The sequence below is a fragment of the Hippoglossus hippoglossus genome, chromosome 5 (genome assembly GCF_009819705.1).
Source record: "Hippoglossus hippoglossus isolate fHipHip1 chromosome 5, fHipHip1.pri, whole genome shotgun sequence".
Lineage (NCBI taxonomy): Eukaryota > Metazoa > Chordata > Actinopteri > Pleuronectiformes > Pleuronectidae > Hippoglossus > Hippoglossus hippoglossus.
Window position 1 is genome coordinate 6,187,258 of NC_047155.1, and position 14,462 is coordinate 6,201,719.

General features: G+C 43.3%; 1 protein-coding gene across 3 annotated transcripts in view; it reads right to left on the reverse strand.

The window, feature by feature from the left end:
• Positions 1-3,266: 3,266 nt before the first annotated feature.
• LOC117761478 (membrane-associated guanylate kinase, WW and PDZ domain-containing protein 3-like) overlaps positions 3,267-14,462 on the reverse strand; it is a 131,381-nt gene continuing 120,185 nt past the window's right edge. Inside the window, exons 11-22 of one of the 3 annotated variants that reach the window (XM_034585404.1) lie at positions 13,249-13,280; positions 12,479-12,644; positions 12,274-12,368; positions 11,855-12,062; positions 11,338-11,520; positions 10,669-10,854; positions 10,234-10,330; positions 8,847-8,952; positions 8,153-8,290; positions 5,392-5,530; positions 3,933-4,429; positions 3,267-3,878 (exon numbers count right to left, since the gene is read on the reverse strand). In XM_034585404.1, coding sequence (XP_034441295.1) covers positions 3,270-3,878; positions 3,933-4,429; positions 5,392-5,530; positions 8,153-8,290; positions 8,847-8,952; positions 10,234-10,330; positions 10,669-10,854; positions 11,338-11,520; positions 11,855-12,062; positions 12,274-12,368; positions 12,479-12,644; positions 13,249-13,280 — 2,456 coding nt within the window. In that variant the 3' untranslated portion in view covers positions 3,267-3,269. Of the gene's footprint in view, positions 3,879-3,927; positions 4,430-4,569; positions 4,660-5,391; positions 5,531-8,152; positions 8,291-8,846; positions 8,953-10,233; positions 10,331-10,668; positions 10,855-11,337; positions 11,521-11,854; positions 12,063-12,273; positions 12,369-12,478; positions 12,645-13,248; positions 13,281-14,462 lie in introns of those variants that run through there. The other 2 variants (XM_034585403.1, XM_034585405.1) reach the window with 2 other exon arrangements.

Genomic DNA, 14,462 nt, shown 5'->3' on the forward strand with positions numbered 1-14,462 from the left:
CACGACTTTGATGGAAAACACTGCAGACGGATGTCTCAATGTGAAAAACCTTTAAAAGGTCCAGTGTGTAAGATTTAGGTGAAAGGGATCTATGGGCAGAAATTGAATATAAAATAATCCTAGTGATGTTTTCACTAGTGTGTCTCACTGTAAAACCTACAGTAAAAAGTACACAGCTTATGTAACCATCATATTTTATACAACTCGTGTCTGGAGTTGCATTGAAGATTTAAAACCGGAGATAGATCACTGAGGCTCCGAGCGTTTTTTAAGCTTCCTTCCTCGTTCCAAACACACGATTCACGTCTGCTTCTGAAATATGGATATTTAATGGACATGACGCACGTGTAGCATCAGATGCCTCTGAGCTCTCGTAATTGAAAAGGCCGTCGCTTTGTGCTGCAGAGAAAAAAGCAGTCGGCTGCCATGACAACTGGAAATCTGCCATAGTAACAGCGGGTGTTGGACAGTAGCGTGCAACAAATTAATCTACATGACACCTAAATGATTATTCTGTCAACAATATGAGGAGTGCAGCGGCACAGTTCAGAAAGAGACCAGCGGCTTGGTTTTCAATCTTCGACACAAGAAATCCAGAGTGTGTTTTCAGCAAAACTTTATTTTTCAGTGCATGAACGAAACACCATGTCAAGCTCGTAGCCTGTCCTTTTCAATCCATTTTTAAATATTTTCTCAGGTTTTTTTACATAAAAAAATAATGGAGCGATATAATATACCTCTATTTTTTTTTTTCTCTCCCCGAAAGAGCACTCAGCGAGTATTTATAAAGGTGCTGTACAATGTACAAACATTTACATCTACCGTCTACCTACAGAATGTAGAAGAGACCACAAGGATTGTTTTTCTAATGAGGCGATGCAAGGCCACAGTATGATACAGAGATGAGATACAAAACGATTGAAAGTAAACGTGGAGAGGAGGAGGAGGAGGACGTCGTCTGATTCTGGACCAGAGTGAACTGCCTGCAACCGAACTATTGCACAGAAAACCTGCCACGGATTGGCTCACAGCGCATCGTCGTGTGATTCTTAACCTGAAAACTCCCTCGTACAATCACAGACTTTCATCACAGACCATTATCCACCGTTTGACTGCCACTGATATTGACTTTATCACACATGTGCGTGACACTTAGTTCCCTGAGCTCATCTGAATACGTCTTAATCTCATAAATATGCCAGTGTATTTCATTTTTTACAGCAGATGCTCGATAAAGATCCCACTTTTAGAACCACAGGCTGTAAATAAAGAGGGACGACAAGGTTTCATTTCCTCCCATGATCCAAAAGTGAAGCTAAGATATTCCGGATACATTTGGGCATTTGGAGTCGGCGCAATAGCGATCGCAGGAGAAAGGTTCGTCTTTAAAGCATCAAACAACTGATAAAAAACAAACTCTTTGCACTTGAACAAACATCAGTGTCATAAGAACTACAGAGAAAAATGTATTTACCAAATACTTTGACTTTTTGGTTTGGTCGTCGTCCCATCTGTTTTCCTCTTTAAACACATTCTGCATGTGAATGTGCAGAATGTGGGAACGAGGGAAAAGACCTGAGGGGTCGGAAGCTTCTGGTTCCTGTGTCTCTTTGACCAATCACGTTCGAGTTGGTTTCCCGAAGGTCAGAGCACACGGACTGAAATGCATCGGCTATCGTCTTTTTAATTTAGAGACGCTTTGGCTTCACTTATGAGGAGCAGTCGTGTCGTCCATCTTTATGTGAAGTTCTGTGTCTAGAACCAATTGTTTATCTTTAAATACAGAATTTAAGAATCTCTGTATACCTGCTGTGAATCAGCAACATACTTAAAATCTCAGTAAACCAGCACATCGCTCTAAACTCTGTTGTCCTTCAAGCTACCCTGGCACATAATCACACTGCAGGACTGACAAACACATACATATATATATCTTAATTTGTCTTTTCTTGATAGGATAAAGTAAAACGACCGGGGGGGCATGACTGAAAACTTGCACAGAATTATATAAATTGAAAATTTGGCCTTTAACAGTGAACATTTTACAAAAAAAGAAACATCTTTATAAAGTAATAACAATAATAATAATAAAAAATGGCAATGCATTGGTAGCAAGTCAACATCACGAATTAAAATACAACTCATGGTCATTCTCTTACTGTTATGCTACAAGGGCAGATGCAGTGCAATGAAATTCAATAGATATCTTTAAAGTTAGAATCTGCAAATATGACACATTCAAATATATATATATTTATATATAATATTTCACAATGAGACACGATTTGAGCGACTGCAAACATTTGGTACGGTGGTTTGCATGTTAACTATACAGTTGATGAACTACAAAGACTCATGGTAATCCCTACCACTGAAGTACATTGGAAATAGGGTGAGAGCTCAAACAACATGGGACAAATATTTGAAGTCTATATCAAAATGTGGAATGGCTTGGTACGGCTACATATACATATATTCATCTATTATCTCAATAAATTACACACTGGTTGGTTATCGTACACATGGTAAACAAGATCTCAAACCACAAGTTTCTGGTCTTTTTAACGATACAGTTTTTTTTGTTGTTGTTGTTTTAATGGAGGAGAGTCGCGTCTACAACCATAGAACAGTCTAGAGTCCCCCGGTAAAGTGAACGCTTGCTGGGTTGCATTTGAAATCTGAGAGTGGGAGTTATAAACAAGGAAAAGGATCATCGTCAGTGATGTGCAGAACACATGCAGTAAAACAAACAGAAGGACCGACTGCATGCAGCTGAGATTAAAAAAAAAAAAAAAAAAAAAAACTTTTAAGAAAAAGAAGACAGAGTCAAAAATTTCCCACAATGAGGCCGAGAGAGAGCAAAATGAAATCCTGGATGACAGTCACAGTTGGTGTTTACTACAGGCGAGAGGCGAGGGGGCCGTTCTCCCTTTCTTTGCATATGGGTCGTTGCATTGTAATGGAGGAAAAGCGCTGTTGGTAGTTCCACAGGAGACTCCCAGGATTGGCACATATCTGTATTTCACATTTCAAAGTGTCCTGTCTGACAAAACGCCCCCGAGCACGCTGCACATGCCGCAGTCCCACGTCAAAGATGCTGAAGCAGCGGACGAGGCAGGGGCGAGCTGCTACATGTGATGTCACAGGACTCCCCAAAAGGAAAGGAAAGAAGAAACTGGTCGTAGTAATAGTTTTCTGTATTTTATGGAAGAACTCAGAAAAAACAATCCACTGTTTCATATTCTGGGTGACTGTATATATGTTTCCCATCACAAAGGCTCACGGAGAACCTCGGCCTTGGAGAGGATTCTAGCTGAGCTGGGCACTTTCCAGGGGCCGGGGCTAATAGGTCCCTCTGGGCTCTGCGGGGTCCCTGGGACACTGTTTACAGAGACCACAAAGTTGTCCTTACTACCGTCGTCTCTGCAGCGAGAAAACGCATCTTGTCGTCCTTTGGCCTCTCTGGGCGAAACCACGGAAACCTTTCTACCCTGCGCATCTTTAAAAGACAACAGGGTTTCTCTTTTGCCGTTTGTCGTCTCTCTACATCTGCTCGTTTCTCCCGGAGGTTTGCTCTTGTCGTTAGCATCTGGCCGCCCTGAGTCTTTCCCTGTTCCTTTCTCGTTGTCTCTGGCTGCATGAGGCGATGATCTGAGGCGGAGAGTTTCTCCCGCCACTCTCCTTTTAAAACTGACTTGCTCATGCCTCATCTTCTCCGCTCTCACTTCCATCTCTTTTCCTTGTGAGTATCGCCTCGTCTCAAGACCCCCCCCATTGCCGTTTTTCTTCTCGTGATTTAAGCTCTCTCTGCTGGAGGAGTCTTTGAATCTCAGCTGAGGGCCTCGCTGCTGCAGAGTCGAAGCCGGCGGCTGTCCCGCCTGAGAATGCTGTCCCGCCTGAGAATGCTGTCCCGCCTGAGAAGGCTGTCCCGCCTGAGAAGGCTTCCTCACGATCGTGGATTCTGCTTTTGTTTGTGTGTGAGACGTCCTGTTCCTGCTCAGCACTTCTTCCCGTGCCCGACTCTCCATCTTCGTGGGACTGTGGAGTTGCTCTTTGGCTTTAGGAAATGTCTCCCCTGTTTTCTTTGGGCTGCTTAGCTCTCTGTAGTCCTTTGTGGGCCTGGTCCTCTTGTAGAACTTCACATGCTCGGGGGAGGAGGGAGAAAGCCTTCTGACCTCCCTGTCGGCCCCCTCATCACTCTCCTCCACGGAGCTTAAACCCCGGCTGCCGCTGCCACTGCTGCTGCGGGGCTTGAGGCCCTGTGGGGACAGGCTGCTCCAGCTGGAGGAATGTTTCAGTTTGCTGGAGGAGGGTGGGGACACGAAGATGGAAGCCCCGGCGGAGTATGGAGAGGTCAGGGGTGATGTGTCAGAGAAAAACACCTCGCTGGAGTAGCTTGTGGGTGAAATGAATTTTTGATCGCGTTGACCTGCAAGAAAAGTACAAGTTTTTAACATGTAGACTCCTCGTGCAGACAAATCAGACGCACCACACAGAAGACTGAGAGAAGATTGAAAACTTCATAATTTAGAGGTTAAAAGAGGTGAAAAAAAGTGTGAAACAAATTACCAAGGTAAAAGAGAAGAGGCCAGTAAAAGCAGTGAAGATGTTAGTGTTGGTGCTCAGTGTAGTAGCACACAGTGGAGGAAGCTGTACTACCTGCATCAGGGGCAAGAGAAGAAGAGCCAAAAGGAAGCAGATGGTTAGAGGCTTAATGAACACATTTTTTTTTTTAAATTACTCAGCAAAGAAAGCACAATGAAATCAATGAGGGGGGGTGCTACGACACTGTCTCTGTCAATTAACAAACCGATGAAGTCTTTACCATTAGCTAAACATTAGGCGGATTTAAGGATTCAGCATTTATTTAACTCCGGTCAGCATCATCTGTGAATATGAACATCTGGCCTTAGCTTAGCTTAGCTTTAAGATAGGAAAGTATTAAGGGAAAAAAATTATTGGGCTTTTTTCGAAATAAGTAAACAATCAACCTACAAGCACATAGAAAGCTCAGGAATATTATGTATCTGGTTTGTGTAATAAACCAGTGCAGTGTCAGTCTGTCAGTGTCAGACTCATATGAGGTCACTGTGACCTTTGACCCCCCCCCCAAATCTAATCAGTTCATGTTTGAGTCCAAGTGAACATTTGTACCAAATTTGAGGATATTCCCTCTCGGCGATCTCAAAATAACATGTTCCCAACAGCTGAAAAGGAACGGCAGTGGCGCAGAGGCATACAAATGACACGTTGGGGATTTAATGGGAATTGTGTGTGGGACAAATGAAGTCCAAACCACATTAAATATAAAAAAGTGAGCTAAATTCTTGCCGTTCTCCTTATTGCACAGTAAATCTCTCCTTGAATAACCGGGTTGAATCCAGCACTTACTTCCATCTTGAGCCAGGCCGGCTCCGGGTCGCAGCAGCAGCGCCACTTTGTTTCCTCCGGCCTGGATCAGCTCAATAGCCCGTGTATGAGAGATGCCACGAGCCGGCTCCCCATTAATCTCCACTATCTCATCTCCAACCTGTCGGTGATGCAGGAAACGCAGTTATTACACAGAGACACACCTTTCCAGGCTCAGCTCCACTTTGCTGAGCACACAAACTCACACATGCAGAAGCCGTGTGCGGACAAACAAGCATACATAATCAAAGAATCTAAATGAGACACACACACACACACACACACACACACACACACACACACACACACACACACACACACGCAGCCTTGTAATACCCTGGAGGTAGCCTCTATTATTGGAGATGACAGAATAACTCAGGATAAAGCGTGTAAACATGTCAGTCTGTTAGACTCTAATCAGTGTTGACGTCTCTCACCACCCTTGGATAGGCAAAGTCATGCCCAGAGATCATAGTCTGGAGAAGCTTAGATTGATTCCAGCTTGGAGCCTCTATTCTGTCCCTGCACTGCACCGTCTCATCCCAATAACAACAGTGTGACCATTTCACCTCCGTGTGGAAATTATGATTCTGCAGAACCTCCTCCGCAGAGAGACAGAGCACGGTCACGGTCGGACTCAAGGACACTTGACTGAAAGAGGGAGGTTTGAGAACATGGAGGCTTGAACCTGGACGGATGGATATATAGAAACAAAACTAAGTAGAAGGGCACTCAGCCACGGCCTCCTTATAAAACCACATTCATTAGATCCAGATTTTTATTCGAAGTGCACACACTCAAAAATATCAGTCCCCTACACAAGGTACTGGAAACTACTTTCATCAGGATGCATTAATAAATTATTCTCAGAGAAATCAACTAAAATGTTCAAGACAAAGTGAAAACCCTGATCCAGATCTGCACCAAAACCACATCCTTCCACCAAGTTTTATGGAAATATATCCTGTAGCTTTTGCTTAATCTTACTATCTAACAGACAACAACAACAAAAATATGACGCCCAAGGCCGAACAGTTTCCTTTCAATTTAATCACACTGCACCATATTGTACACTCACAGATATTAGTCCCTAAATATGCCTGAACTTCTTCATCTAGATACATTAAAATTTGTAAAAATGTTAAAAAAAGGCCCTAATTGCTATATTAAGGAGCAGGAAAAAACTATTTCTGGATCTGCACCAAAATTTGATGGATCTTCCCTGATCAACACCACATCCTTTCACCATGGTTATCCATCCTGTAGCTTTTGTGTAATCCCACTAACCAGCAGACAAGCAAACGCGAATGAAAACATAACCATCTTGGCGGAGGTAAAGAGACGAAGGTAAGTAACACTCGTCAAAGAAAACACAATAGAAATCCTCTCTTCTACATAAACAAGAGGAGAATATCCCCCCAAAAATAAAAAATGTAATAAACCTCAAATCACTTTGCTAATTCAAAAACTGCCGACACATCATAGCTGGAGGCCTCCGCGGCATCGCACCCTCCACACTGTAACTGGCAGTTACTGAAACACAATTAATTAGTTTAATCTCTGGTGCATTCAGCCAACAGAAATCACATTTTCTCTGATTTACCTCTCTCCGCCATTAAACTACTAAACAGTGCAGAATTAGATCTCAGCAGTGGGATGTCTTTGCATTACAGCACATCGCACTGTGTCTAACGATGTTTGCGTGAAACCACGAGATGAGACCAGGAATGAACTGACTGTTATCTGAGCCAGTAACATCAAGTATGGAGTTGTTTTCTAGATGTTTTTCTTGTTGGCTCCGGTGACGCCTGATCCATCTGCCTCAAGTTTCTGGTCATGACTGAGAGATGCCAACAATTACTGGCTAACTCTCCACTAATTTGACGTCCCCCCTGAACTCTCCTGTCGACTCACCATCAGCTCAAAATTCACACAAAAGTGCTTCACGTGTATAAAATAACAAAAGTACTAATAAACAATAACTATATGCAACAAAAAGACACTGATGAAAGAACAGAAGGACAATAAACGGGGATGGCGTCAAACACTTCTATGCACTAGATGAGTCTAAGGCCAGTTTATATAAATGCGGTTTCATATTGTTGGAGCCACATCGTTATAATAATCAATGTTTCTGCTCAAACTGCATTTTCAGCTCTCCATCCAACACTGGTTACTGTGGCATGTATTTAACACTGCAGCCTCGTATGTTGCTTTAAACTCTCGATTGTGGAAACACCACTCAGATAAAGTTTGGAAATGGGGGGCCTCCTCAATGCATCTCAATTTACATGCGTGGTCTATGATCCCATAGACACTCAACAACTGAGCAAAGAAAAACTTATATGGGTGTTTGACTTAACTTCAGAATTAAAAAAAAATTGAAATAATTGTTAATGTGCAAGCAGCGTTCAACGAAATTAACTTGCAATCCGGGCGGTGCATGAACTGAAATCAGAATCGGTTAAAAACTGAATATGAAAGTAACAAATATTCATAAAGAAAAGTACAAGAATATATGAGAGATTAAATAAATGAAGTAAATAAATAATAAATGAAGAATATTAGCTCTAAAAAATCAGCGGGTTTTTACATTCAAGTCTCTCAGATTGTCTCACATTTTTTTGAAATCCAGCAAAAACAGTCTTCCCCTGTTCAGAGTTGAGTTGAAAACAGATTACAGTTATAAACATCATTACAGTATCGTTATAGTTATAAGTATTGTATTTACAGGAGCACTCACATGGATTCTTCCGTCGATCTGAGCGGCTCCGTCCTCTGCGAGTCTCAGGATGTACAGGCCCATGTTGTACTCTGTTCCCCCTCGAAGGCTGAAGCCGAAGCCCCGAGGTCCCCGCTCCAGCTCCACCGTCAGACAACCCTGAGCAGGCAGCAAGAAAAACACTCAGACTCACATACAGTATATTGTAAATCGTATATGTTCAGTAAGAAGGGTTTAGTAAATATTAATGTGATAAAACATTGTTTGTTTAAGATGCAGGTTTCTTTTTTTTCATATTCAAGATATTAACGAGACACCTTCCTGTGTAAAAACTGCTTGTGTGCGTTTAACAGAGAATTTCCCAGAGTTCAGTTGATGTCTCATCAGATTCTTGAGAGTTTTCTATTGATTAAAAAAATGCCCTGAAGGATTCTTGCTCTTCTCAGAATAGTTTCATTCTTTATCTGTATTGATCCTCAAGTTGCATTATTTGAACCTCATAGTAAACACAGTGTGTACTGTATGTATCCGATGTACCTGTGCAGTAAAAGCTAAGAGCTCGAGAACAGAGACGACACTGTGTTATAGAATTTCATACAGAAGATCGCAGCTTGTGTCCCTGTTACACACACAAACTTTTGCCTGCAGCGGCTTTAACCTTCAGATAAATCGCCGCGACGACGTATCGCGGAGGGAATAAGAGGATTACTGTTACCTGGTTGGGTCCCGTCACACACAGAGTCCCCTGCTCGCTGAGAGGAAGCGTTTTGTGGTCGGACCAGTTGACCCCGTCCCTCTTCTCCTCCAGGTCGAGGTTATAACTGAAGCAAACAAACAGACACGTGTATTTCTTCAGTAACACCCACGCTGCAGGCCACGAAATGAAAAAGCCATTATGCAAAACATCACATCTAATTCAATGCTGGATGTTAAATGGAAGGCAGCTGCTTTTTTTTTAATAATATATGGATATTTAATTTTGTGCTGCATATGTTGTATACTGTACACATTATTGGGTTTTTTTATGTTTATTACACTGGTGTGTTTGTTGAAAGCAATTTTCTCTTGTTTGCTCGGAGGGTAACGCTCCCGCTTTCACTCTTTGTCGTGCTGAGTGCAATTACAGAGGATGTTTCGCTCGACTCTGACCGAGGAGGCAGCAGCATCGCCGTGTTAATATCATCGTAAACACGACACAGCGTTTCAGTTTTAGATGAAGTTCGTGTTGCGTGTTCTGTCGGCTTGCGTGTGAACCTCCTCACATCACAAATGGGAGAGAGAGTGTTTTGTAAAAGTACATGTTGATCCCTTGGGGTAAATTTTACACTTTTGATAAACACATAGTGGGAGTCCACAAACTGCAAACAGAACATTAATGAACCTCTATGGTGTACAGAGCCTGACCCACATGGATTTTACGGAGGCAGCGTTTGTAAAACTTCTGATCTGGATGGATCGATATATGTATAAATTGGCAATGATTCCTAAAACCCATCCATCCATTGTCTTCTGCTCTCTGGCTCGGGTCACAGGGGCAGCCGGCCAAGTAGGACACTCCAGACGTCCTTCCCACGAGCCGCAGTTTCCGGCTCCTCCTGGGGGATCCTGAGGCGTTCCCAGGCCAGATGAGGATATTTAATCCCTCCAGCGAGTTCTGGGTCGACCCTGCAGTCTTCTAATGGGAGTCCCTCTGGAGGCGTCCATGACTAGATGCCCGGACCACCTCAAATATCCTCTTTTGACTTAAAGGAGGGCGAGGATGTCTGAACTCCTCACCCGATATCTCTCAGGCGGAGCCCAGACACCCGATGGAGAAAACTCATTTGTCCACTTGTATTCACAATCTCCTTCTTTCAGTCACTACCCAGAGTTCGTGACCATAAGTGAAGGTTGGATCGAAGTTCGACAAGACTAAACTTAAACCTATTTATACACCGACCCATTAAATTATATCATATTGGCCAATATTATCAGCTGAACGATAAATCAGTCAGGCTCTGGTCCTAAGGGCCGGTGAGAGCTGGAGTTAAAATCTACCGGACAGTTTCACAGACTCTTGTAAGTGACAGCTTTATTTTTTGGCTTTCATTTTGGATCCTTACCGCTCATCCTGAAGTGCTGACCTTGAACCCATGGCCCTGTGCTGCAGAGCCGGACTCTGTTTTGCTGAACTCGCTCCAGATGGAGGGCCCTTGTATTCTGGAACACATGATCATATTTCAGCAAATCAGTTTAAAGTGTTCAGATGGAGTCAATCTAAATCATATTTTATACCAACTTAGTACAAGTATTATTATTACACTTGAAGTCATGATGGATACATTTTATTTTCATTTATCTTAATTCACTCAATACCTCAATTTAGAATCATACTGATACTAAAATATTCAAACCTTCTTATCATCACCAGGATTAATTGCATTGATCCCCTGACTCCTCGTTTCCCTCTTGCAGACAATAGGGTTTAAGACTCAGATCTCAGACCCCCTCAGTATTGTGGTAAATGCAGATATGGCGAAGCAAGGAGCTAAACTCACCATCCTCCGGAACTACAGTGAGAGTGACGACGTTGCCGGCCTCCTTGATAAGCTGCACAATGTCATTGTGAGAGAGCTCAATGATGGAGCGCCCGTTGACCGCCGAGATACGATCTCCGACGTGCAGCAGGCCGCAGCGGTCGGTGGGACTGCCTTCGATGATTCGGCCAATTTTGTGCGGGATAACTGAAAAGGCAGATATCAGGAGAAAAGAGAGATGTATTTGAAATGTATTCATAAGCCCGACACAATAGACCAGAGAACTGCTTTGTTCTGGTTTAACTAAACCACTTGCATATAACTATTTCATCTGTACCTCCATGAACAGGGTTGTACCCTTAAATAAACAGCAGTACTTTGTTCAAATATTTCATATGACTACCTAGATTAAACAATACTGCTTCATATTATAATGTATTGAATTGTTTCATAACATCTGCACTTCTGTGCCCAATAAGTCGTCCTCCCGTTGTCTTTAATTTGGAGATATGGAGATTTTAATATATTTTGCAACTTTAGAAAGTGAGTTTGGATGTGGATTAAGATCTTAATAGTTAAATGTCATACTTGTATAATATCAGAACGAACAAAATCAAAGAACATTTGTTTAAAAATCTAATTTCAGAAATATACTGCGTAAGAAAAGAAACGCGGAGACTTGGCTTTCACCTCCGAGCGGCGGTTTGCTCTTGGACGTGAGGATGACGAAGCCAAATCCCTCGATATCTTTGCGGTGGAGCGTGATGTCAAAAGACTCGTGGTCCAGAGCGCTGGGCATCGGCAGACGAGGTAGCTTGGGGGAACCGTTCACCAGCACCGGAGCCATTTCCAGGGCCTCCTCATCTGTGGCATCTGATGTGAAGATAACACAGATGTTGATATATTTGAGGGCCACAAATCATCAAATCCATATCTGCAGCTCATTTCAAGATTTCACTTGTACTCACAAACACTTTCTTTTTACTTTTGACTCGTCTCCTGGATTTGTGCTCAATCTAACTACTGAGTTCCTCTATTTTTACCACACACATCTATTTTTAACAAACTGCTGTTGCTCCTGTCAAATATAAAATGCATCACTCCCTCGGTGTCTGAGGATTTTTCTCAGCAAACCCTTGCAAGAGTCTGGCCGCTCGGCGCAACACAGTTGATCTGGACACACTAGGCTGTGTTTGTTGTTCCTCACCTCTGTAGATGACCTTTCTTCGTACAGTCAGCATCACTTGACCGTTTCGGGCGGCGTTGGTCATCAGATCCAACACCTGCTTGTGAGAACGACCTTTCACCATCACACCGTCGATGCCAATGAGCTCGTCCCCTGCTCTCAGACGACCGTCTTTCTCTGCAGCTCCGTTGGGCACAATGGCCCCGATGTACACCTGGGGAAACACATTCTGGAGAAAATAGAAATCATATTAATTATTAAGGCAAACAAAATCTTTTTGAGCAAGGAGCTATCAAATTAATTTAGCATTCCACGTCCATAGCTTTATTTTAAGTATCAAGGCTGAAGTATACTTTTCTCCTTACAAAGAATTGTTAAAGATCACTTGTGGGGTGCCACAAGGTTCTGTGCTAGGACCCAAATTGTTACTTCAAACTTACTGGTTGTTGTGGACCTTCTCCTCCCAGAACACGGAAGCCAAAGCCTGTTTCAATGTCTCTCTTTAGAAAAACATCTATGTCTTTGGTGTGAGGCTCTGTGGAGGAGTAAGACTCAATCACTGTTGTGTAAAGAGATCAAAGTTTCAGGTTGAACAGGACGTGAGGGTTAAAAAATATCTTAGAGAAAGCATCTGCCTGTACTTACGTCTGCTGTCCAGCAGGGCTTTGGACTTCAGGTACATCTCTGTGGCGTCTCGTTTTGGGGAGTCGATGGAGCGCAGGGTGCTCGTGTTGGAGTGGTAAGGCAAGGCCTGGGGAGCCGAGTCGCCGATATCGTCCAAGGTCTCTGTGCTGGCCGTCATTTCCTGTCTCTGGAAAAGAAACACACATTCACCTATTAGCGTCACATGTGTGTTGATCGTCTCTGCAGCTCTTTATCCCAGATAAATGGCAGCTAATGGTCGAGATTACCAAAAAGCAATAAAGGTCTATTTTTTTTTTTTTACATTCACTGTTCTCACTTTACATCCCTCTTGTTGTTTGGACGTTGTTAAGAAATGGGGATTTTAATGTAATATACAATCTACAGGAATAACTGAAGATTTCCCCTTGGCTGTGACGGGTCCATTCAGGCATAAAGGGCAAGTTCTTTATCTAAAACTGTTGTATTAATAAAACCGACCATATCTAAAGAGGCTCATCCATGCTTCATTACCACTGCAATCCCCTGACAAAAGCCCTAAGAATACAAATAGTGAAAGGAAGTAATTAAGACCGTTTTTCAGAGCAAACAAAAGGAGGCGCCCAGAAACATAATCAATATTCAAATTTATTGCTATCATTTAATTCGATGCAACAGAGGCTTAGTGGTTAAGCTGAAGGACAAAAAGCTTTGAAATTAACTTGAAGGATGAGTCCCACAGGGGAAACAATAGCGAGGAAATGGGAGAAGATTGTTATTTATTTTTTACTCACAGGCTTTAGACTCTTCACAGGGGATGTTTGACCTATGGAGAGACACAGAGAGACAAGAGGAGAGTGGTGAGAATGCAGATATGATTCCAAACAAACGCCATCACTGACACCACAGGCCACCAGATGGCACTGTCTCTCTGACTGAGGGCGAGCAGAGCATTCAAAATAAAACCAGTGAGCTGCTCTAAACTCAGGAGCTGTTCTCACTAAAGAATGCTCCATTAGGGAATATACAAGCATATGCGATTAAAGATACATAGAGAATATAACGGTAGTACATGTGCTGGAGTGCTGGCTGCATCGTTCATGCCCGTGCAGGGCTACGAAAAGCAGGGTGAGAGCATTGAGAGATGCGTGCACATAGTTCAATGACCGATTCCCTCTCTCTCTCTCTCCGTACAGTACACCCACACGTTCCATCTCAAGCGCTCAGATTGTTCCCTACAGATCATTTCTTACGGTGCCCTCCTTCCCTCGACCTCCCCTCCGTCAGCTCCCTGCATTAACTGGATTAACAAACACTCCTCTGGAGCCCACAGCCCTGTGGGGCCGGACCCACACTCGGTCTGACGAGGGGTTAATGGAGCCTGATGTAAAAGTGTGTGTGTGTGTGTGTGTGTGTGTGTGTGTGTGTGTGTGTGTGGGGGGGGGGGGGGGGAGGATGCAGCAGCATTTTCCCGCTTCACTGTGAAATTCCCGATGCAGCATTAATAGCATTATCAAATCAGAGCCAGTGAACACACCTGAAACACAAACACCCACCACACTCATTCCATCCTTTCTCTAGTGCCACATTTACACCAAAATTAGCAGGTAGCAAGTTTTTTTTAAAAAACACGGTTAAACCGGCTAAAAAAAAGGCGATTGACACTTTTTGCCAGTAGGAGTTTCCCTGTTGTTTTCTCTCGGTGAGTCATGTTCGACGTCTGAAACACGCCGGAGAGCGAGAAGCTCTCTCACCTCACTCAGTGTCTCAATTCAGGGGCAGAGGATGCGATCTACCCAGCCCATGAAGACTGCCTCCTTCGTGGGCCGTGTAGACCGCGGCCTGAGGACAAACCAGACTGAGACGGTCTGGTCGACAGCAGCATTCCATGATCGGCATCACCAGCTCGTCTCACCCTTATTGCTGTTGCCTAGCAACAGAGATGAAGTTGGACACGATGAGAAAGTTTTAGTGTCCTTTGTTTTTTTTCTGTACCATTAGCTGTTTG